The 25,761-nt window shown below is 35.6% G+C and overlaps 1 protein-coding gene across 3 annotated transcripts in view; it reads left to right on the forward strand.

The window, feature by feature from the left end:
• CORIN (corin, serine peptidase) overlaps nt 1-25,761 on the forward strand; it is a 119,208-nt gene that overhangs the window by 74,175 nt on the left and 19,272 nt on the right. For all 3 annotated transcript variants that reach the window (XM_015625331.3, XM_015625334.3, XM_015625332.3), the window contains 9 exons: nt 3,018-3,125; nt 4,691-4,801; nt 5,350-5,466; nt 8,661-8,759; nt 13,182-13,413; nt 17,385-17,530; nt 18,257-18,364; nt 22,584-22,697; nt 25,130-25,240. In XM_015625331.3, the coding sequence (XP_015480817.1) occupies nt 3,018-3,125; nt 4,691-4,801; nt 5,350-5,466; nt 8,661-8,759; nt 13,182-13,413; nt 17,385-17,530; nt 18,257-18,364; nt 22,584-22,697; nt 25,130-25,240 (1,146 nt within the window). The remainder of the gene's footprint in view (nt 1-3,017; nt 3,126-4,690; nt 4,802-5,349; nt 5,467-8,660; nt 8,760-13,181; nt 13,414-17,384; nt 17,531-18,256; nt 18,365-22,583; nt 22,698-25,129; nt 25,241-25,761) is intronic.

Raw genomic sequence — 25,761 nt, forward strand, 5'->3', positions numbered from 1 at the left:
TAACAGTAGGCCCAGCTAAAAACTCTATCCCCATCTTTCTTATAAGCTTCCCTAAAGTGCTGAAAGGCCACTCCTCAGGAGAAACAACCCCAATTCTCTCAGTCTTTCTTCAAAGGCTCTTCCATCCCTATGGTCATTTCTGTAGCCTCATCTGGACCTCTTCCAACAGGTCCGTGTCTTTCCTGTGCTGGTGGACCTAGAGCTGGATGCAACACTCCAGGTGGGCTTTCACAAGAGCAGAGCAGAGGGTCAGAATCACCTTCCTTAACCATCTGGCCATGCTGCTTCTATTCCAGCCCAGAATACAATTGGCTTTCTGGGCTTCAGGTGCACAATGCTGAGTCATGTCAAGCTGTTCATCTATCAGTCCCCCCCGTTTTTCCTGGGCTGCTTTCAATCAGTTCATTCCCCAGCCTCAGCTGATACCAGGGTTTGCCCTGACCTAGGTGCAGTACCTTGTACTTCATCTTGTTAGACCGCAAGAGCCCCATGTACCCACTTCTTGAGCTTGTCCAGGACTCTCTGTATGGCATCCTGTCCTTCAGGTGTGTCAACCACACCACTCAGCTTGACATCCATACCATCTCCCCATCTCACAAGGAGCAACTTTGCTGAGGCTCCGCTTGATCCCTTCATCTCTGTTATTAATGAAGTAACACTGGTCCCTGTACAGAGCCCTCAGGGCACTGGTCACTTTGGGATTCTGTGCTATTGACCCTTGGGATGTGATTCCTTATCCACCAATTCCTTATCCACCTAACAGTCCACCCATGAAATCCATCTGTCTCCAATTTAGAGAGTAGGATGTTGGGGGAGTTTGCCCAGACCCATGTGAAGCAGGTCCTTCTGAACCCATACAGGGATCAAACCTGCCACCTTGGCTTTATTAGCTCCATACTTTAAACAGCTGAGCTTATCTCAGGGTCAAGTTGTTGAATGTAGAAGATTCACGAGGCTTCATTTGTATTTTGGTGGAGTGTAGAATAGGAATTTGTATTTAATTTTATGAAAATGGGGATTTTGCAACATTTATAACATTTTAGTTGAGTCTTTTACAAGTGGCAGCTGCCCATCTTACATAACAGATTAACCAGCTACCCTATACAATACATTATTGCAAATATCTTGAAGAAAATGTATATTGAGGCTGTTAGTTTTTCATCAAGTGAATCTTATTTCCCTGAAAGGAAGTTTGTATTCTTTTGGTTTTCCCTGTCTGTGTGGGCCTTCGGGTTGGCTACCAGTGTCTAAAGGACACTGCAGCAGCTTCAGAGGTATGAATGGAAAGAGGAATGGGGGTATGAATGGAAATTAAACAGTAAATTTATCCAGAGGAAATAACACAGAAAAAGGCAGTTTTGTTTCATTTGCAGGAGGAGCAGTGGAAGAAGCACAGAAACTGTCAGAGTTACAAACTGATAAATAAAATGAAAGGTTGCCAGTGTACTTCATGCTGTTGCATATTCAAAACAAGCGATGTTTAGAATTTACTCTCAGCTGGGTGTTGGTCTGCTTACAGGAAGCAAGAGCTTAAATTCATTTTCATTTAGTGTGGGGTTTTTGTTATTCCCTGTTTTATGAATAATGATTCTTTTTGAAGCTAAATTAACTATTGAGTATATAGCTCATGGCTCAGTCATATTACATTTTACTTCATATCCTGAAGCATTTCCTTCGTAAATTCTGTTTGGACTTTCTAAGATAATATGAAACTTGAAGAAAGGATTAATACTTCTGAGGGGGAAGGAGAGGAAGTGACTCATTTTCAAGTTCCAGAGTTTTTTTTTCACATAGGAGGTGAAACACTTGGTTGACATTGATCTGAAGGGGTAGAAATCCCACTGCACCTTCTGGAAGAGTTCTGCACCTCTCAGTGTGTAATATCCTTAGAAAGACACCCTGCTTTCACTTGCAATCATGAACACAGGAGTCACTTGCCAAGAGGAGAGAAGGAAGTGGTAGCATGATTCTGTTGTTTTGTGGTTGATTGTCTCATCAGAAAGGAGGTACTTTTGTTCTAATCCCTGTTTTTTTAGCTCTCTCTCTCACTCTGTTTTCTGGGGAAGAAGTAATTTAAAATGCCCACATATGCCAGTAAGAACGGGCACAAGGGACTTCCTTGATTTCAGTGGCATAGCTTCAACAGGAATGAGGGATTGTCCACCCAGCTGTTCTTTATCTCAGCATTCTCTCTGAAAAACTAGAGATCAAGGAATAGTCTAGAAGTCTAGTGAAATTGAATTACCCACGTTCTACCTGTGTGCTTGAAATCAAAAGTTATTACTGATGAGACCAGATACCATAAACGATAATTTCTCTTCAACCCACTTAACTGCAATAAAGATTCCTTGTTTTTATTGAACCTAATATTGTTCAAGTATTATAGTTGTTCTCAGAGAATATCTGGCAGGCTTTACTGATGCATCCAGTCATGAAAAAAAGGTTAAACCCACTTAGGGCTGACAATAATAATTCCTTTATGAGAAGGCACCAGGCCAAATCTGAGCTCCAAACTGTATTAAGCATAAAGCTCATTATAGAATCAAAGGCAGGCTCAAAAGCAGGGTCTAGGGATCTTGATTTTGCTGTTAGTCTTCATCTCCACTTAACAGCCACATCTGGTACTCAGGGTTTTCCTAGTAACCTACAATGGTAACCTACAATATTTCTTGGGAACTTAATGCATATAAATTAATTAAGCATTAATTTAATTAAATAATTGTTTAATAATGAAACAATAACTTAATCCCCATCTGAAACCAGAGCACTCTGTCCTTATGGTATTGATCAAAAAAACAGCTGGTAGGGAGAGAGTAAAAATTTCTAAAAATGGCTTTTGATTTTTCATATACTTCCAGATTTGTTTCTCATAAACTGATACACACTGGTATTAATGCAGACCTGTAAGTTGTAAGGTATCTTTAGCTAATGTTGTGTATAGTCAGCACATTCCAGTGTTCATAGTTTATGTGAATGTTCCAATGCAACTTTAACATTTTACATGCTTTGTTTTGTAGACTGCAGTAATGATGTATTTCGTTGCGACACGGGAAAATGCCTCAATTATACCTTTGTTTGTGATGGATATGATGACTGTGGAGACCTTAGTGATGAACAAAATTGTGGTAAATGAAAAATTATGTGCTTTTCTAAAGTCTTTAAGAAATCAGGATTGCCTTAGCCAGTAACCTTTTTTCTTAAACTACTGAAAGAGTAATACACCCTGCTCTTACTGTATTTGAACAAAGTGAAAACAGCTCACAGATTCTATATGCAATTTGAAAAGGTTTAAAGGAGAGTTTGAGTCAATCCAAATCTTGAAGGGTTTGGTATTTATAAGAAATACTGCAATTTTCAATTTGTTTTAAACTAATTCCTAAAGATGCTTCCTTGCTAGCTTGGCTGGATTTAACTGAGTAAAGTAAATTATATGAGGGTACGCACTGGTGGTACAAACTATTTTATAGCTGAATTCTTTTAATGTAAGATTCATAGTGAAGTCATATGTTTTGATTATCAAATTCTGTTTCTTTCAAATTCTCTTGGCAATCAACTTTGCATGTTCTGACTCATGATACTTACCTACCTACTACATGTATCTACCTGCTTAACTTCCATAGGAGAAACAGTGAAGTTTTGCCATTAAAAAAGAATAATCTTAACACGTAAATACTGGAAAACTTAGAAAGCTTTATTTTTACTAACTCTTTGGTCCTGTTACTACACCTAGGAAAAATGAAGTTTTCTAATATAGTTCTTTAACAGCTAAAAATTAATTCTCCCTTTTTTCTTTTGCTTTTCTAAGGATGAACACAAAGAATATAAAATCCAAAAATCAAGGGACATTTTTTTTCTGAGATTTTTTTAATATTTCTTCTCCAAATTGAGCACATTCTAAGATCTTTCAATATTTTCTTGTCAGTTTTGGTCATTTAGTGGGGTTTTTCATAAATAATCTTAGTTTAAAGATGATTCAAGTTTTTCTAAATGTTAATCTGTGTCCTATCTTTCCTACCTTGACGTAAGTTTTTTTCTATACAATTTTAAAAATCTAAGTTTTTTACATGCTATAATTGGTTTTCATGGCAGATTTGGAGGACTGGACTGTGTCTGTTCTCTCTATTTATTTTGGTGTAAAGTCAGTCTGCTCAACAGAATGCTCTACTTTGTGCATTCAGGCAGAAAGAGTAAGATGATACTTGGAATAATTTCTTTGTAGATAATTCTTATGAAAAATTCCAAATGCATGCAAAAATATAGTTTCTGAAGTTGAGAAACATTTTTTAAAATGTCTTAGTATAAAGATAAATGGAGGAAATTATTTTCTCTGATGGTTACTGAAAATGTTGGTTAACTGAAAATCATTCCCTGAGGTGGTAAGCCAGATCTTCTAATGTGCTTAACAAAACTTAGATTCTTGTTTATTTACAAATAGTCACAGCTATTTGTAAATAAAGCTGAGAGAAGAAATTACTGCATCACTGTACAAGCAATACAATTAAGATTATATGTAACTACCATCTGCAAAAACATCTGCAGATACAAAATTTTCTTAATATAATTTATTAATGCAAAATTGCTCATTAATAAGGAGATTAGCTAATAATCCTAGAATAATTTATCAGTAATATAAAGTATACAAATGGTAACTTAGCATCCCTTTTTTTCTTCAAATTTGCTTTTGATGTAGATTGTAATCCAGTGACACATCACCAGTGTGGAGAGGGGAGATGTATAACAGCTGATTGGGTATGTGATGGTGACCATGACTGTATAGACAAATCAGATGAGATCAATTGCTGTAAGTTCCCTTAATATCTAAATTATTTTTTCTTTCTTTGAAAACTTAAAAAAAAAAAAAGATAACTAGTGTACTAGTGTACTCACTTGGAAGGCAAAACTGTAAACTTATTTTATTTCAGAAGTTCATGCTTGACAAATGTCTATTTTCAGTAGACAGCAGCAGCAGATTAAATATTTGTTGCCTTTGTTGAGAAGTAAAGCCTTGCTTTGTGTTAGAGCTTCTTGTTAATTACAGAATTTGCTTTTTGTTACCCACTATATGAATAAAAATTATATGCATTTTTTTCCCTTGGGGAAGCTAAGACTTCATCTCAGCCTGTTGATAATACCTAACATTTATAGTTTCAGTCTCTGTAGTTAAAGATCAGTGCAGCTGTAGCTATTGGAAAATTAGCTGACACATAATGGAAAATGCCTTGTGATCTCTAAGCAGTGTTACCAGCTCCTCCCAAAATAACTTCAAGTATGATGTTCAGATATAATGCAGATCTTCACTAAGCTACACTGATCAGAATATTGTCTTTTTCATATTTTTTTTCTCTCTAGCATGTCACAGTCAGGGCCTGGTGGAGTGCAGAAATGGGCAGTGCATTCCTAGTGCATTCCAGTGTGATGGAGATAATGATTGTAAAGATGGAAGTGATGAAGAAAACTGCAGTGACAGTAAGGATATGCCTCATTTTACTCTTCTTACTAAACCTACCATTGACTACTATGTTCCACAGTGCCTTTAGCTAAAGCTGTCTGACAAATTACTTTACCTTTTAAATAACACTTGCTAAGGCTGGTTGGTGTGTGCTTTACACAGACATTTTTAAGCAGACTTCTTTTAATACTTAAAAACATTAAAAAAGATTAAGTGAGGGTGATATTTAGCACAATATTTAGTTACCTGATGTGATCAGCTGTTATTTGAAATACATTGTTCGGAGCAATGAGAATCTACTATCACAGGAATTGGTGTCATTTGAGGAGAAATTTTCTCATTAAAATCCTTTTTTTTATCAGAGCTTGGGAATCAGAGAAAGAATGTTTTCATAAGTAAACTAATGATTTAGTGTTACTAAGGGAAAATATATGGGAACATAAGGTTTTGCAGCTACTCGATAGCTATCTTATATACTCTATGAGAGAAGAGGAAGGTATTTTTCACATGTAATTATCATTTCTGGTAAGGTGTAAGTTCAGATTGCAGCTTTTCCTTCAATGCAACAATTATTAATGTCTTTTTTTAATGTATTTTATTTTAAATAAATTAAAATAGTTAACCTTATGCAGAATGCTAGTGATGGCAAATGTAGTGGTAATAGGACAGGCTATTCAATAGTTACTAGAGTAGGTAAGACCTGTTATCATAAAATAGATACACACAATAATTTTATAAGCCTCATATCTTTAGGAAACCAGTCTAAAAGAAATCCTTTCATAAGAATGTTACTCAGTCCCTTCTTTTCATAGAAAATTCTTGGGATCTTCCTACTCCAATTGAAATACCTTCATTCCAAAAAAATATCTGAGAAGCGGAAACATAGAAATTATCATTATTTTTCTTCACTTTTAATGTTGACATTTTAAAAAGGTGTTGCATGAAATATTTTCTAGTTCTGACTGTGGCAATCTGAAAACAAAAAGTTTTTCTCCTCAGTTTTGACACTGCACTTTCACAAAGTGTTCAACTTTTATTCTTCTTTCTTGATGTTCAGTCTCAGTCTTATTCTATGAATTCTTTTATCGTCCATTTCTCTTGCATGATGTGGGCTAGAAATCAGTGATGTATTTTATCACTGCCTCTTTTCTCCCTTTTGATGTTAAAGCAATGGTTAAAAATCTTTTTTTGGTATGATGAATAGGTACAGGTATTAATATTCAAGCACTGGTATGCAGTGATAATTGTGTATTCAGTGATATCACTAAATGATAAAAGATCTTTCTGCTTGGCATTAAACTGTAGAACTTTTAAATTAAAAAAAAATCCTAATTTTTATTATTAATTCTTCCATATGAAAAAGTTCTATTGAGTATTTTGCAATATTTTGCAGTATTGCATAGACCAAAATTCTTTCTTTCGGCAACCATATCCCATCCATCCTAATTTGCATGGGAATATGTTGGCAGAATTCAGATTTAATTCATCTTTAGTTCTTAGCAAAGTCCATGTAAAACAAGGCAGAATTCTTGTTTGTAACTTACTATCTTATTTCTTATATATTTTCTTGTTTCCAGCAACTGCAAAAATGTAGTAGGACATTTACTTATTTCAAAGACTTTTCTGCTTTACAAATCAAATAAAAAAATTTGGATATGTCTGTCAGAGTCAGTGAAGTTATGGCTAATGCAGTCTGGAGTACTGGTTTTGTTACAAACACAATAAATATGTGAAATCAGCATAGAAATTTGAGGTCAAGGTATAGTGACTTCCCCTTGCCTATAAAAGAATGCAGGGATCTTGTGTCCTAGTACATTCAGGGTTAAAAATGACCATTGCTTCATCTCTATTTGGATGAGAAAAATGGTCTTCTTCACTACATACCTTAAGAAAATTTAAAGTATGGCATCTATCTGTGAGTACTACTCTCATTCATTTTGCTGCGATAGAAATCTAATACAAATGAACTCATGACTGTTCCTGTGACCTCTTCAAAAGAACAGTGTACAGTGTATTTATAGAAATTCAGCATTATTTGCACTAGGATCAAAAGAATCTACATTGTAGGACAGGGATTTTTAAAGGATAGGAAGGAGCTGGAGCAAACTTCAAAAATAATTTTAATGTAAATATTTGGGATAGCTTTAGAAGTCAAAAGGTTTTTCTTGCCTTTCAAATTCCATTTTGCAATCAGATGAAGCTGTAAAACAGATGGCCAATTGCTATAGTAAAGAAATTACTTCTATTGCTTCAATATATATCATGTATGAATGGAAGTAAATCCACATATTTATGATAGATATGACTCGATCTTCAGTTCCTTTAGACAAGATTGTTGTCAAGGCTATTGAAACTAGATCTTTCTTTAATACCATGTGTATGTCCAATGGAGGCATGAATGATATTCCTGGGCAGTAGTGCAATACAAACTCTAAGCAATCAGCACAATAAGCTATTTTAAATAGGATAAAATGATAAACATCATCTATTTAATCTCTTCTTACAAATTAGTGAACTAAAATGACTGATTTTGCACATAGAAGAGAGAATGTAATGGTTTGGAAAGGAGCTGTCACAACTGTGAGAAGAAGTAGTCCAGGGATTTCTCATATAAAGTAACTACCAAAGTAGTTCAGAAACTTTTGACGAAGTGCTGATTTTATTTATTCTGAAGTCCATCATTAGGACCATAGCATTTTTGAATTTCTTTTTGTTGCTGTTATTTGTTAACCAGTCAAAGGAGAATGATTATGCTTCATCTCTGACCTTTCTTCAGGATGTCTTTTATTGTCAACCAAAACAACCATAAAATGAAAAGCTGATCAATTGAATGGCATTGAATAATAATTCCCAGATAGTGTTCTCTTTCATCTAGGACCTATTGTTCTTTTTGAAATGCAATTTGCATGACTTTTCATATTCTGCATGGTAAATATCTTTCAGAGATCCATGCCTCTCATACAGAAACTGGGATATAATTTTTTATATTGAACAGAGGAGTAAGAAGACTAAGAACTGGACGGTTGTTGCACACTTTTCTTCCTTAATGCACTTGAAATGCTATTGGAGTTTACAATTACTGTGTTTATATTCCTGAACTGTGTAAAAGGAAATATTAATTTTTATGTAAACACTGTACTTTCTCATTACACTCCAGTCATTTTTATTCATCTGGTAAATAATTTGAAAAGTACATTTCTATTTCCCTCAGATCAAACCCTCTGTCAGGACGGAGACCAGAGATGCTCTTTCTGCCCTGATCCCTGTGGAGCTTCTCCCTGTGAGATAAGAAACAGCCAGGCAAACTGCAGTAAGTAGGTCACATGCTTCATAATGTTACTCTTTTAGGGCGTTTTAGATTATAATGAGGATGCAGGGTAGAACACAGTAAGTAATACTTTAATTTTCTGGCTAATGTACATGTCTAATGATTAGGCTTTGAAAAGGGCAATGTTGAAACAAATGTGTCTTCAAAGCTCTTGATTATTGATAGGATTTATTACATTTGACATTGAAGTATTTTAATTTTCTGTGAACTTTTATACTTTCTGCATGGGTGTTTACTGTTGCACTTTCCCTTAGCATTTAATGACATTCAGTGTGTGAAGTAAACAGCATAGTGTAAATGTAAAGGAGAAGATACTGATTTATTTTCAAAATATAAAAAAATCCCCTGTTTCTGTATTTAGTAGTCTAGAGAACCTTTATGTCTTTATGATGGGATAATTTTGGTATTGAAACTAGAAAAACTAATTATACTTCTAACTAATACATATTGTAGAGGAGCAGGGTCTTCAGCTCTCTGTTTCCTCATATCTGTGTGTACCACTTCATGCAAGGTTCCTGTACTAATTGTGCACTTGGTTCTGAGTAGCTGTTTTTCTCAATGGTGCAATGCCACAACATGAACAGGTAATCAAGAGGAATATATTTGTCTGTGTTTTGAAAGTGGGGCAGAACTGTATTAAAAATTACTCCAAATTAATTGAAAATTAGTGTTGTGTTAATACAGCCACATCAGTTCAGGTCACCTTGATGGATGGACAGACTTGTCTTCACTTACAGATTGTTTTTACACAACTCATATGTAATTGCTTTGTGCTGCAGTTATCTCTGCAAGGTATCAATGCTTTGATACTATATGGTAGCTTGTGTGGATAATGTAATTCCATTTAGAATAGAATGGACATGGGAAGGTCAACTAGTCCAAACTCCATATTCTTTCTAGAGTTGTGACTGTAACCTTCATGTGTTTGAGACAGACACTGCTAATGCTGGGGCCTTTAGATGCTGCTAAACTAAAGTCGCAATATACTTTATAAAGCATAAATGCTTTACATGTGCTTCTATCAATGCTTACCCTAAGGTTTTGTAAAGGAGTAATCTTACATACCGAATATAGCATTAGAAGGAAACTAAGTAACACCTTTGGTCAACAAGCCCAAACTCCTGATCAGATCAGTGCCAATTAAGTTATGTTGCCCATGATCTTGTGCAGCTGAGCAGCTCTATCCTTAAGGACATAGATTCCACAATATTTCTGAGAGATCTGTTTTACTGTTAGAGCACTTCCTTTCTGAAAACCTAGTTTCCATATAAATAATTGTGTTTCTCTCATGTCTTTTGCCTCTCATCCTATCCCTGCACACTTCAAAGAGTCTGGTTCCATCTGATTTACACCTTCCCATTAACTGCTAAGAGCAATAGGATCTCACATGAAAGATGTCTTTAAGGCTCCTTCCAACCCAAACCACTCTGATTTTTGACATGTAATATTTGAATTGTAAAACAATGTTCCTATGCTGTATTATGAGAAACCCAAGAACTTTTTAGTGAAGATGTTTACTCAACATATTATGGGCAGCCAGTAGTTGTGTAGTTCTTAGCAGGAGTAACACGTAGTCTGAACTAGTCTTCTGGATCATCTCACTTTGTACTTTTCTAGTCCAGTACGTATTTAATTGTTTATACACAATGGAACAATAATACAGTTTGGGACAGATTTTTCTTGCATAACATCTGGAAGTACTATTGTCTTCCTTTCATTTTGCTTTTGTTCTCTTTGGTAAGACACGAGAATTCTCATGAAAAATTTCAGTTTTGGCAAAGCAGTTCTTCTTGACTCAGATTACTATCTGGTTGAAAAATTCCAAAACATAGGCCACATTTCCCAATATTGAATATGATGGATGTTTTCCAAATGTGGTGATATCAGATCAGTTTAGGCTGGCATTATAATGTATTTACAATGTATTTCAGATAACAGAATGGGTATCTGAAGGGAGAGTGTAAAGAAGACAAGGCTCAGTGACAGGATCAGAGGCAATTGGCACAAAATGAAACACAGGAGCATAATGAAGCTCTGACAGCAAGTATTTTTTTTTACTGCAAGTTTGACTGGACACATATTGCCCAGAGTGGCTGTAGAGACTCCAATGGATAGAGCAAGTTAATAATAAACACGGGAAGATATTAAATCCAGGCATAGTCTATGTGGTAATTTCTTGGTTTGTAGGGTTTTTTTTGTTGGCTTGGATTTTTTTTTTTGTTTGGTTGTTTTGGGGTTTTTTTTGGTTGGGTTTTTTTGTGTTGTTTTGTGTTTTTATTTTTATTTTGTTTGTTTTGTTTTTTTTCTTTTTTTAATTCAGTATAAAAGATGCAATGAATTTTATTCCTTGTTCCCCACTCATTAGTACTCAGACGTATAAATAAGGGAGTAGCAGGACCTCTTAAATTGTAGGACAGACTCAGAAGGAAAGACTAACATTTGGGTTACTTAAAATGAGTCATATGTTCCCCTGGAGCATATTTTCTGCTTATTACTCTCTGGATTTTCTCTGGGAATTGTGTGTAAGAGTCCACTTTATTATTGTCAAACCTACAGAGACACTTTTGCGCATAATGTAATAAAAGCTTTCTAAACACAGTGTGAAAATTATAATCATATTGAAAAGATGTAAAGATCTATCCTCCAGTGGCATTTGAGTGGACTAGATTTTCTTCCAAAATTCACTTAAACCCCTATAAATATGAGGCATAATAAAAGAGAATGGTATATGGGCATTTCAACCCTTTAATCTTGAATACTGTTATGTTATACAAATACTTAGACTGTTGCATGTACTTTTGTGTTCATCCTGAAATATTGATGAACATGTAAATTTCTGTACACATCAAAGAAAGATATTTACTGGCCAAAATCAAAAGATGATCCCAAACTGATCTGGGCAACTTAGGCAAAATTGTGGAAGGACAAGGCATTGTTCATCATGAAGGAAAGGAAATGGCAGAGATGTGAGGAGAATTGTCAAAGTCATTGAACCTCATATACACAAAAGATGTTACTGCGTGGTTCAAGACAGCAGAAATAGTTCAGTGTTGGTAGTATGCCAGGATTTAGCAGCGAGGAAAAGCTGCATGTAAAATGAGCTTTGTGATCATCAGATTGGGGTAAATAGTAAAAAAAGTTATAACACCAAATGCCAGACCAAGAAAGAGTGCCAAGTTCTACTGGTTAACTGAATAATTGACTGCTGGATCTTCTTCTAACTTCTCCCGGAGATACAGCTATAGGATGACATATGTCACACTGCACTAGCAACTGATGCTGGCAATTGCCTAGCAGAGAATATTAATAATACTAAGTTATCTTTGCTCCCAGAATAAGCAATTATATGTATTTTTTAATTTTTGAATAGTGTACTCTTTCGTGGAAAACTTTCTCAATAAATCCAGAGTAAATGAGTTTAAATAATTTCAAAATCATCTCATTGCTTAGTAAAAAGTTGAATTTCAGTCTAAATTGAAGTGAAATTCTGTCTGTAGTTTTCTGTTATGGTGGAAAATAGAAAAATAAATATTTCTGAATACCAACATCAGAAGAAATACAAAAGCTATATGATTTTTTAAAATCCAAAATACTTGGCTAGCTCAAAATTTGTTGTGATAAACTCCCAAGAGTTGGAAGATTTTTGTATGTAGCTATAATATATATAATCTTATGGACTTGTAGCTGTTGCATCTGTTTTGTCTTTGCTTATCATTCTCATCTGTTATTAGTTACGTCTTACCCAAATTGAATCATTGGCATGTAATGTCTCTTGCTTGATGCTAGTACAATACATAACCTATTCTTCCTTTAGATCTTTGTAAGCAAGGAAAAAAAATTAAAAGCAAATCATGGCTTCTGTTTTCTAAAGAGAGAAATTCTGCAGTCTCTGTCACCAGAGATTTTTTACAAGCTGAGAAGGCTGATCAGTCCTCAGAGCTGACCTGCTTTGATCAGCACATTGGAGTAGAGACCTCCTGAGATCCTTTCCAACCCAAAGTATCTGATGATTTCTCTCTTCTTAATTTTGGCAGGTGCCCTATCAGTGTGCAGTGTGTCATGGTAGCATAGTAGGCACACCAGTGGGAAGTGTGCTACTGTACAGTACACACTGTACTGGTTTAAAGATGGTACCACCTTAAAGTTAAGATGTCGCTCTGAATGTTAATGAATACTAATAAGGGAGTAAAAGTCTCTTAATGGGTTATGAGGTTGGCAGAATTCAAACCCACCTTTACTGCTATGAATAGGCTTATAAGGGATCTCTAGATCTGTAGAGAGCTGGAACTTGTGGTTTCTCAAGCCTGAGAGGATGAATTTGTTAAATAAATATGGAATTATTTCTTCTGTATTTAATTTAATCTCACACCATTTGTGGTTCTGTTTGTTTTCTCTTTGTGAAAGGTCTGTGTGAACCAATTACTCTGGAACTTTGTATGAACTTGCCTTACAACTATACTTATTACCCAAACTACCTGGGCCACAGGACACAGAAGGAAGCCTCTATCAGCTGGGAGTCTTCCCTTTTCCCAGCTTTGGTTCAGACCAACTGCTACAAGTACCTGATGTTTTTTGCCTGTACAATCTTAGTACCAAAATGTGACCCCCATACAAATCAGCGGATCCCACCTTGCAGGTACTACACTAAACCATATTACATTTAATTCTTGACTGTCATAGCAGTTTTACCCGGTTTTATGCTTTCATTGAAAGTTGCAAAAATTTTGCTTTGGAATTCCATAGGAAAAGGCTGTTGCTGACCAGCATACTCAGCTCTCCACAGGGCTGCTCTCCAATTTTTGCCTGGTACTACTCCTAGGTGCAGGATCAGGCATTTGTTCTTGTTAAATTTCATGTTCCTGATGATTCCCCAATGCAAAGGCCTCTCATCCCTGGAGAGCCAACACAATCTCTCGGTTTTGTATAATCAGCAAACTTGCTAATGATGCATTAAACTGCTGCATCCAGACCATTGATAAATGTACTGAACAGGACAGAGGAACCCAGAGGAGCAGCACAGGTGACCAGTCACCAGGCAGATGTAGCCCTGTTTGCCAGGACCCTTCATCCAGTTTCTCACCTAGTGCACTGTGAACCTGCTCCCTCCACTGTTGAGCAAGGTGACAAGAAGGGTGCTGTGAGCTTTGTGTGAAGTATTTTCCATTTCTGTGTGTTTGATTAGAATTGTGCCACTATAAAGAGTGTTTAAACATGGAATAAATTAATTTAGTTTGGAACATTACCATTTTTTAATAGTTCCTTGTGTTAGTATTGATGCAAAGCCCTATCCAAATGTTCAACAAAACCTGATATTTTAATAAATGTTTACCTTTCTAAATTAGGAGTGCCTCATCGTTCTGAATTACAGGCTAACTTAGGTTTTCTGCTTGTCAGAGTAGCTATTCCACCACCCTCACTGAGTAACATCACTGTGCTTTTTGAAGTTATGCCTGTATTTGTTCAAAAGAGACTGTTCTGTAGATCTCATGGCTTTCTTAGCAGCAGTTGTTGCAGGCAACAGGCAGAGCTCTTTGACCTACTGACTGCTAGAGCCCTCTCATTCTGCATTTCTGCCTCTTTTGTTGGGCCTACCTTGACAGTATTGATTAATTAACATCTTCCATTTGAAAGTGCATCAAAAATTGCAGTACACATCCTAAAATTTCTTATCATGTGATACTGTTGGGAAATAGGTAACATTACTTTGTCTAGTGATATTCTTCTTGGTGCAAGGTAAGAATGAACCACAAGGAAGTTTATGAATATGCTGTTAAATTCTGACATAGAACCTAATGGGAAAGAAAATATTGCATACAGGATAGCTTCAAAGTTACAGAAGGGTTTATGTAAGTTCTGTGTCAAGCTTGCTAGTTTGGAAATCAAGGTTTTGTTTTTTTTTTTTTAAGAAAGCAGTATAATAAATAAGAATTGAATTAACTTATTCTAGTGTAGAGGGATGTCAGTTAAATGATAGGCTCTTTACCATCCTACCTAGCTAACAGATATTAGGAAGTGTGATGATATAGTTGAATAGTTTTCAAATTTTAAGTATTAAACAGATGAAGGGGAACTTACAGAAAGCACAGAACAATTTAATTTGATAGCAACCTCTGTAAGTCATCTGGTCCAACTTCCTGCTCAAAACAGGGTAACATCAAATTTAGACCAAATTGAATATACGACATGAAAGTTTAAATCGTAGGATTCAAAGCTCTACTTTTACTTTTCCAATAGTTTTTAGGTTTCACTCTTACATAAGGTCACAGATAAAGAGTGTTTTTGTCAGGAAGGGACCTTTGAAGGTCCCATTAGATCTGTAGTATCTGCTTAACAATAACATTTTAGGAAGAATTTCAGATACTCGCATGAAGTAAAAAACCTACGAATGTTTTAAAAATGAAAAAAGAAAAATAATCTCATACCAACAAAAATTAAATAAATTTCAGTATAAATGTGAATCTGCTTTACAATTTGGAGCTCTGAGAAGAGAAGATGTTTCATTGTTGGCACAGAAATTATATTCTGAGAATCTGCTGATGACTTTCAAAATACCTGCCCTCTTTTTCAAATGATCAGTGATTAGTTTGGCTTAACAGGACATATGTATTGTTTTACCTGTCTTTTCCTGTAAATATGAAACTGAACTAATGCAGTCTTTCAGTGTTACGCTTTGTAAGTCAAAGTGTACTTTCCAACCATGAATTGCACATTAATGTTATAATTCTGGATCTGTTATAATACAAACTTATCAGAAATGCATTAGATTTTTTTAATACAGGCACATGGATCTGTTTTCTCTTTCCAGGTGCTATAACTAAATTATTTTAATTCTACTCCCCCTGTATAAAACTGCTGTCACTGCTTTGCAAGGCTTTTTGTTGCCTTTATGTTAGTTTGGCTGTCATGCTTTGTTTTTTAACTATGACAGTCTTCATAAAATTTTATTCAAAGTAAAGAACACTAAGAGATTTTTTTGGAAAGAACTGAACTTACTGTTATCTATAATGTTATTGATGCATCAAGTATGTTTTCAATTTCTGAACATTATTCTTCATCTCTGATAAGGCGATGATAATATTATTCCAGGCCTACTTTGAAGTTTAAATAGATTATAATTTTTTCACCACAGACAACTAAATGGCTTATAATACTCTGGAAAATGGTCAGATTTACCAAAGGTCTAAGTATGCAGAGAACACAGGACAGAAGCAGCTTAGATGTCTCTGCTATATTATAATATTTTTGTTGTGGATGTTGTTTTTTGTCACTGGGAAATAAAAATTCTGGCATTCAGAAATCTAAGATTATAAAGTGGTGTCATTCAACCTTTTTGATATTGAGTAGAATCTAAAAGGAGAGAGAGAGTCTGTAACATGGTTAACTGACATCAGTGCATTCTGTCTGGTTTTTCAACTCGGTGAATTATTTGGTGTGGAAAAGCATTGACTCTTCTTCATCTAAATCCTCAAAACAAAATTAAGTTTGGGTGGATTAATACTGTATTATTTTCCCAAAAGAGCATAAAATAATTAATCCTATATGGATTTGTTTTGTTGGTTTTGGTCACAGCATTTTCCAAAGCCAGTTGCAAGAAAATAAAAAAGTTCAATTAGTCAAAAGGCCAAAGAAAAATGAGTAGAATAAAATGCCTTCCATGAAATGAGTGTCTCTAGAAGAAAGATGTGTAAATATGAATCAAATTACATAAAGGCAAATTTAAAGTTACATAAAATAAATTAAAAAAAAATAAGGGTGGGATCATTTAGTTGAATATTTTTCAACCTATAACTGGGATCCCAGACAGAAGTACTGGCTAAATGTTTCACACATTAGGGGGTTTTTCTGTTACGCATTTTCTCTTTGTAATTTTGAAGCATTTGACAAGTGGGTATTTTGAGAGACATGATGAATGATTTTCAATCTCAATGGATTGAACAAATTTTGCGGTGAGTCCCATCTTTTATATGGTTAAAAATAAAAGGCTGCAGAAGGACTCTATTCATGCCTTTTCCTGATTTGACCAACCAAACTTGTCTAACACCAGATGAAGAAGTAGAAAGTATTCTGTTGCTCTGACAGCAGCCTTAAAACTGGGTTGGTCTGAGCTTTGCTTTCCCTAAAGTTTTAATTTCATTGAATTCCCTGGGGAGTTCTTCACTCTTTTGTTTGCAGGCTTAAATATTTTGTCCTTCAAAAACCACATGGTTTCTGAAGTAGCATAATCAGAAGAGGTAACATTTCACTAGTGCAAAATGTTTGGGTTTTTTTTCCCCCTTAAGGAAAGCAGTTAGTGCTTCTTAAAAAATGTTCTCTGCCATCTCTTGCAGAGGAGAACATGTTTTTAAGCAGTTATATTTGCTTATTATTAGCCTATTTATAACATAACTATTTATAATATAACTGCACAATAGTAACTTAAAATAATGTTTCAACAGTAGCATTCTTTGATATATGGTTTTTCTTTCATTTTAAAACATCTGTTTAACTGATCTTTTTTCTTAATCTTCATCTTTAACTTTGGCTAGGATTATTAACTGTAAATTATTATCTATGAATTTCTAAGCCATTCATTCAGTTACTCGGTGCAATTCTGCTTTGTCTCCTCAGGACATTATGTGTACAGTCTAAGGAACGCTGTGAGGCTGTGCTTGGGATTGTAGGTCTGCAGTGGCCAGAAGATACAGACTGCACTCAGTTTCCAGATGAGAACTCGGACAATCAAACTTGTCTAACACCAGATGAAGATGTAGAAGGTATCTCCTATACATATTACAGCAAATAAAATATTTAAATGGATTACCAAAGTCACTGGTGTTTTTTCATACCTCCTCTTTAAATTATAATATTTAAACTGTGGAAATTATTCCAAACTGGGTTCCCCTACTCAGCCATGCCAGTCCCTTAGGTTCTTTGCTGGATTACTTGCTGCAGGGAATTGCTAACACTCAATTAAAGAGCTCCTTAAAGATCTGCCAACTCTGTTCCACTCCTTTGTCCCAAAATGGTACTGTGTGAGATGAGGCAGAAGCATTGAAAGGGTTAATTAGTGGAAAGTTATACCTGGTTTTATTAGTTGAAATAGACACATAATTGTCAATCTCTTTTGTTGTTTTTTTATAATTATTATTATTATGGGGATTTCTTATACTTATTTCAATGCATAACACACCACCACAATGGTGAGAAGAATAGCTGGGAAATCCATACCCACAGTCTAAACATTGTATGCCAGTGATTTGGCAAAGCAGTGACATTTTACAGGGGGCAGCACATGAGGGAGAGGTCTGGAAAACATTGCTCCACCACGTTCCAGGTGCAATTATGTAGAGTCTCACCTGATACACAGTTCCAGTCTCACAAGCTTTCAACCCCTGTTATTTACCCTTCTGAAACAGCCCTGGAGATAAGTGAGTGCCCATGTCCTGATAGAGTTTTTATCTTACGGAGTCCTGTTTCTCCCTGTTTGCTGTCTTTGACAGAATGCTCGCCCAGTCACTTCAAGTGCCGTTCTGGGAGGTGTGTCCTGGCGTCCAGGAGATGTGATGGTCAAGCTGACTGTGAGGATGACAGTGATGAGGATGGCTGTGGTAAATAAATTCAATGAGTTGGAATGGAGGGGAGCTGCAGCATTAGAAAATGAGCTTTATTTTTCATTCAGTTACTTGAAATGTAGCAGGAGAGTTCAGCCCTTTTTTTGGTATGTTTAAAAGTATTGGGGTTTTTTTAAGACTGTATCAGTAAAAATTCTATAGCAGGAATCCTTAATCAACATGAATACAATTTGTGATAACTGATCATTTAGATTCTGATAATTATACTCTGGGATGTTTGAGTATTCATTAAAGAACCAGGCTAAAAAATTTCTGCAGATTTAGTTATTTTCATATTACTGAAGGCTTTACTGAGCTAAAATGTAACTCCCTGGCAGATTAAAGATTAAATCTTGAATCTGTAAATGTAGTTTTAAATTTATACATAATAATGTTCTCGTTAGGATGTATAGACAAAAGATTTCATTATGATATATTGTGTTTCTGGATTCTGCATGGTTATTTCAGATTGCTCAACCTCAAGTTACAAGTACAAGCGTAAACACTCTTAAGTTTATTCTCCAATATGTTTCTGAATTTACTTTTACTATAGATGCTTTTGGCTTTTAACATAAGGGGATGTATTGAGCTGGAAATAATCAAAAAATCTCTTGGTCACTACATATCCTCATCCATGCTGGCAAGACAGTTTCAGAAGGAAAGTGGAGTTCTAAATATTTCTTAATTGTCTAAGCTGTAGCCTTCAGGGAGATCTGCATGCAGACCTGGCATCCCTAGGGGAAAGGACAATAATTATACACAACTAAGGATTTAGAGAAAAGGTGTGTGTATGAGCAAAGGCCTGGAAAACATTCCAGCAGAGTAGTGTTAAGTTGCACAACCAGTGTATTTTTTTTTTAGCAGAGAATGGGTTAAGAGGGAAGCAGAGTTTATGTGAACAACAAAACTGTGGAAATAAGGGAATTTCTGCTCAGAGACAAAATGAAATTCAACACCAGAAAGCTAAAGCTAGGCTGAAATTCAGTCTTGGCAGTCCTATAAAATGCTTCTTTTTAAAAAGCAGATTGTTTTAGCGTTTGCAGTAGACAAAGGTTTATTTATCCCCAATGTGTGATGTATTCTCAGTCTCTGGGAGTTTCCAGATCATGCTTGTATTCTCTCTCCTCTTTCTCTCTTTCTTTCTTTCCCTTCCTCCACCCCTGTAAAAAGAAAGAAAAAAAGGATATGCTCTTTGAAATATGATTTAATGTTAGGTCATTCTCTTCTTTGGATTATAAAGGAAAGTCAGAGCGGAAGATCATGGTGACCCTTTCAGAGTCTGACATCTCTTTACTTTGAATCAATTGTCTCAATTGTCCTCTCTGCCAAATGTTTTTTGTTGCCACCAGTTTTGAACTCCTTGGAAAACTAATTGTTATATGTCTTTTAGGATAATTTTATTCTCCTAGACATTAACGTATGAAACATTGTTCTAATATGTAACATTAATTTCTCGAGTGGATCTCTCTTTTTCTGAAGTCTAGACATAATGTCACAAGCAATCAGCAGAATTCTTATCAGTTTCTATAAATACAGACGACTGTATCAGCTAGGAAATGACTGCTGTCAGAGTCACATTACATTGACCAGGGCTAATACTGTTACTGAAGAACAAAAAGTCCTTGTAGAGCTCCAGAAGTAACTGTCTCCAAATTATTCATATTCCACGTGTGCAGGACAAAATCAAAAATTGATGATCATTCCATGTGTAAAGGGATAGCTCAAATTTTATTAGCTTTATCCTTTTAAATTGGTTTTCTAACATTAAAAAGCACTGCATGTTTAATTTGAAACCCTTGCATTTGAAGTGCTTTAAGTGATAGACATGGAACAGCTTTACAGTGCAGGGAGTGGGAGGCTGAAAATGACTAGCTACAGCTTTCTTATGCTTAGACTACTCTGGCCAGAAAATATAATACATATAAAAATATAAGTGTAATATAAAGTCCAAAGGGACTGAGGTTTACTCTCCTCATGCAGAGTAGAGCTGTATTCAACACCTATTGTCTCCTCCTGCTAGCAATCCCTGCCATGCTTTCACATGGTCTTTGTGAGAGGACATCTCAGCCATGCAATTGCAGTGAAATCCTGAGACTTTAGGGCCATTTACACTGGGATTTGGGGAGAAAATTTGACTGAGATTACTGGAAGTGAGACTTATGAGTGCAGTGAAGTGTAGGGAAGGTAATTTCCAAAATATATTATTATGAAAGATGTCACGAGAGTTTGTGGTATTAAATGTAGTTGGTTGTAATTGAATCATTAAATTGCTGGCTGCTGAACAGTGCCTCTGGCAGGGAACAGAAGACAGTCCTACACCTACTAAAGACATTGAGATCATAAGATTCATAACCATTACTGTCTTTCCCTGCTTTCTGCAATCTGGGTTTTGACCTGTAGTATTGTAGGAGAGAGAAAAATATGGTGGTCTTGATGTTAATGATTCAATGGTAATTGCATGTGTATATGGATAACAATTGGCAACTTCATATTATGAAGAAGAATGAAGCTAAGATCATATATGAAACCATATATCTTGTCAAAATGCATTTTTGAGATAGGGCTAATGTACATGTAGACAAGTTTTCCTACCTCTGTTTTCCCTGTCATTGAAAATGCACGTCACAAAAATAATTAGAGATAAAATATAAATACTCCAAATGGTAGATGATCTTTACCAGCAAAAAAAGTGTATTTGAACACTGAATTCAGTAAGCAGTGAATTTTTCATAGGGAATTGTCTCTATATTTATCTATGTGATTAGTTTTGTAGAGTCCTGGTACATTTCACAGTGTAACACTGTAATGTGTGATGAAGAGGAAAGGCAAACATGTATTTAATGAATGGTAAACACTCTGCTAAAAAAATTACAAGGTTCATAAATTACGGGGATTTAAGCTTTTTTAATTTTATATTCATATCAAGATTCTAACATGGCATTCCTTTTTTTATATGAGTAGAGATTTTGTTTGATTTCAATTAATTTTTCATTAATAGTTATCACAAATATTGAAAAGAAGGAGACCTGGAAAGTGGTGGTACCCAAGAAAGTTATTTAATCATGAGGAAGCAGTTTCAAAGGTTAAGGCTATTTATTTCTCTGGGCTTTAACATTTACTTATGTGTTTTTTCAAATCTAAACAAAATCAAGCTCCCCATACACCCAGGTACACTTAAAACCTGAATAGATTTTTCCAATGATCCAGTAGGGATTCTCTGGTTCACATTTATAAAATATGCACTTCTGAATTAAAACTTCTTGGAAACAATGTATTTGCTTAGTAACTTACTGCTGATAGTTCCAGGTCTAGGCAAAGACAGGTGCTGCTTTAAATACTGTTTTTAAATTTATACCTGAACTATTTGCATGAATATCAATTGAATCAATTGAATTTTCCCGTAGATTAAAATGAAAAGTATCATCTACAGAACAGGCCAAACAAGGCAATCAAATAATCTGCTTTAGTCAGGACAATATGTCATTTTTATGGTTTCCTATGAAACCTGAGTGTGAGACATGCAGGACATTAGTATGCCAAATTATTTCAACTGGTATCACAATAAAATACTTTATTAGTTGATGGAAATAAAAAGTGGAAGAAAACAAGAGAAAACTATTTTCTAAAATGTAGCTTGGGCTATACTTAATTTCCTCTAGCTGACCAACAGGAGTTTTACTGTCAAAACACTGAAATAATTTTGTATTACTTCTCTTTCTACCTTTCATTGTGATTCTGTGTTTGATTCTGCATCAGCACTGCTGAAAAAAAAAAGTATGTATTTCTACAATGTTTCATGGAGATTCCATGCTTTTATAGGATTTGCTTTTGAAAGACCAAGGAATATCTATAGACTTCAGGATTAGAAAAGTTCTTATATTACTATTAAATGTATTTCAAGAATAGTGGTGCGTGGGTTTTGAGCTAATTGAGCTAATGCCTAAACCATTATAGATATGTATAATATATAATTATAATACAATTATTATTTAAAAAGCACTGAAGTATTATGAAGTGTTGTAATATTTAGATTCATTTATTAGGTGTGCAATGTGCCAATCTTATTTCCATTTCTTCATTAGTAACTATTCTTGGTACCTTCTAAAATTTATATTACAAGTGAAAACATTTTGTGTGTTTCAGGACTTTTAAGGAATAAAACAGTTGATTCAATATTGCATGCAAGTATTTCAGAACTGTGCTTCTCTGCCTCCAGGTTGTAGAGAAAGGGGTCTTTGGGAATGTCCTTTGAAGAAACTGTGCATCAAACACACTATGATCTGTGATGGTTTCCCAGACTGCCCTGACATGATGGATGAAAAGAATTGCTGTAAGGACTCATGCAGTTTGTTATTCCCTTAAAAGGCTGATCACACTTTTGGGATGTTGGGTGAAAAAAAAAAAATGAAGTAAAAATGTTTTATACTTTCTATAGGCAGAAAGATTTAGTTATTCCCTCAGTTCCCTTTTCAGTTTGTCTGTGGCACAAACCTCTCCTTTTCCTCCTTTTGTGTCCTTTGTCATTCACATCCTTGGATCCTTGCTGTTTATTTGGTCACTCTCATCCTCTTTTTCTTTTTTTTTTCTTTCTATTCTCTTTCTCCCTCCTTGTTCTTGCACCTTTGTACTTCTGTGCCTTGTAGACTTTTGACTTCTTTTCCCAGGTTTCCTCAACTTCATTCCATACAGGCATAGCTCACAGATGCTCACTGCTCATTTTTTCCTTGATTTCTACTTGATTTTACTTCTGATCTGTTTTTTGATAAAAGTCATATATCTCTCTTCTTTATTTATTCTCTTTTCTGATTGACATTTCTTAGATTCTGTCTCCCTACTTGGCTCCACAGATTTCTTCAACAATCCAAACTGTGATAACAATCAAGATGCAAAATTTACTGTGGTCCACTGGTGGCATGGACACACTGTCCATGTGTACAGTTTAAGTCTGTTCAGAGTTCTGGCAGTGTGCAGCAAGCCCTCTGGTCCCCTGCAAGGACTGCCCTCAGTTCTGTTTCCACTGTTTCCATCTGAGAATGGGATGGGAAGTGGTGATACATCTGCAAACACCAGCTGCTTTGCAGGCTCCCACCCTGCTGTGCACTGAACTGGGAGTGAGTGCCCTGAGATGGCAGCTCCACTCAGTTCCATTAATATATTAGTGGTACTCTGAATTCTCTTCCCTTTGGAAAACCTTTGTGTGTGGGCATGTTCCCAAGACAAGGAAGTAGAAAAGACATAGTGGGAGAAAGTCTGCACAAGAAAGGAGGGATCATTAGTAAAGTTAGTTGAGAATTGAAATTCTCCTTCTCTGAGTAAACTTAGTATTTTGTAATTTTTGATGGAATATTTGGATATTTGTGATTTAAAAGAAGTTGCTCCTGAGTCTCTGGAGTTCTGTTGGTAGGAGCAGAATGGTAGGCATATTTTATGTGCTAAATGAAACCTATGAATATGTTTATCAAAATGAACAGCAGCCTGCATTTATCGCTAGATCAAATTTTGTTTCTTTTTAGGAAGCTGAAGCTCACAAAACATTTCTTAATCTGCTTTTCATTGCAAAGATTATACCATTTAACTTCCAAGCTCTGTGCTGTAATCTAAAGAGTGGAGATGATATTAAAGTGGTTTACTCATGATCACACATTAAGATCATGAAAGAGAAAAAATTACCAAAGGGTTAAGGTTTTTTATAATTACCAGAGTACATTTCCTCTCTGCTTTTGAGTTGGGGCTGGAATATTCTAAAATGGCAGCAAAGTTTTCCCAACTGAGAGATTCCAGTTTTTGAATTATGCTCTCTCTGGAAGGTAAAGTGCTTTTTCTGGTTTTGCATGCTTTATTCCAGAGCCAGAAAGATCAGGGGTAGACAGTGTTACCTGTTCTATCTGTATGGTTTTTGCTGTGGAGTGCACTTTTTGTACTACTGTTGCAAATAAATGCTTGGATTGTATGGCACTATAAATGCTGTACGTCAGCCAAACATTGGCACAACTGATTGCAGCTCCCTCCCATGCATTTGCTCCCTCTCTGCCCTGCCCCAGGTCTCAGAATTCCCTAACTGTGGGGTTCATAGAAGCTGGAAGTGTGTTAGGGAGGAAGATACTGTACTTCTACACACCTCCCTTTTGGAAGGGAGGTTGTTGGGGGAAAACTAAAAGTCATTTGCAAATGGAAGCTTTTGTGGTTCCCATACTGAACAGACTCTGGAAATCCATAAGTAAGGATACCAGCTTTGAACAGGAACTTGTGTATCAGTACAGCAGTTCTCTACCTCCAAAGTGGTTAAAAAATAAATAAAAATAAATATATAATTGTCATTAGCAAAGGTGAATTCAGAAATGAATATATAATTGCTGTGGATGAGAGGAAATAGATATTCATTGTGATAAAATATTTTTTTCAAAAGTCATGATGAATTAAACAAATTTGGATCAGTTGGCTAAAAAGCATGGAACAGAATTTTCTCTCATGGCTTCTGAGGAGCTTAGACAGGTTTCATATAACAAGACCACAAATGGTACTGAGTAATCACAGATCTTGCATTTCTAGACACTCTTCCTTCCCTCTGAATTGCAATGCCCTCTGTCACTGCATGGCAGCAACCACCTTCTGCATTAGTGCTGTCCATGCAAATCTGTCTCGCTTACCTTTTTCATAAATCTGATCTCTACCTACCTTCACCCTCCTTCTCAATTTTTTGTCTCAATGTGAATTTCACTTTGATATGCTTTCTCATGAGGAAGCATGTTTTTGTCTTTGCAGCATTTTGTGAGGAGAGTGAGCTTGAATGTGCCAACCATGAATGTGTGCCACGTGAACTCTGGTGTGATGGGCAGGCAGACTGTAGTGACAGTTCAGATGAATGGGACTGTGGTAAGTTGCTGCCTCAAAGTAGTATTTGGGTGATGGTAGTAATCACTGGTGATTTAATTCAGAATGCAGTGGTGGACAGGTGCTCCCTCTATTAGCAAAGAGAAGACTAGGGTGAAGTTAGGAAAGCATGCAAGGAAGTGGGCAAAAGAAAAAGCAAAAGCTCAGTGTGCAGTGTCACAGTTCAAAGATGTAATGTATATCAAAAAGTGATATAGCAAGAAAATGTGTAGATGATGTGTGTAATCTGGAAAGTATTGTGGATAGTGGAGAGATTAAGAAGACATTGAGATTTGGAAGGACCTTTTGAGAATCTTTTTTGCATGTGATAAAAGCGGTTCCTGAACTTTTATATACAGATAATGACAGAAGAAATGGTGATGGTCTTTCTATCTAGATTATCTAGCTAGATTTAGGCTATAACAATTAAGGCCATCAGCAACCCATGTAAATCTGTGCTGGTGAATTAGAAGTATTCCGGTTTATTCTTACCCTCTTGATGCCTTTGCTGTTCAGTGTCTCAT

The sequence above is a fragment of the Parus major genome, chromosome 4, assembly GCF_001522545.3.
Source record: "Parus major isolate Abel chromosome 4, Parus_major1.1, whole genome shotgun sequence".
Lineage (NCBI taxonomy): Eukaryota > Metazoa > Chordata > Aves > Passeriformes > Paridae > Parus > Parus major.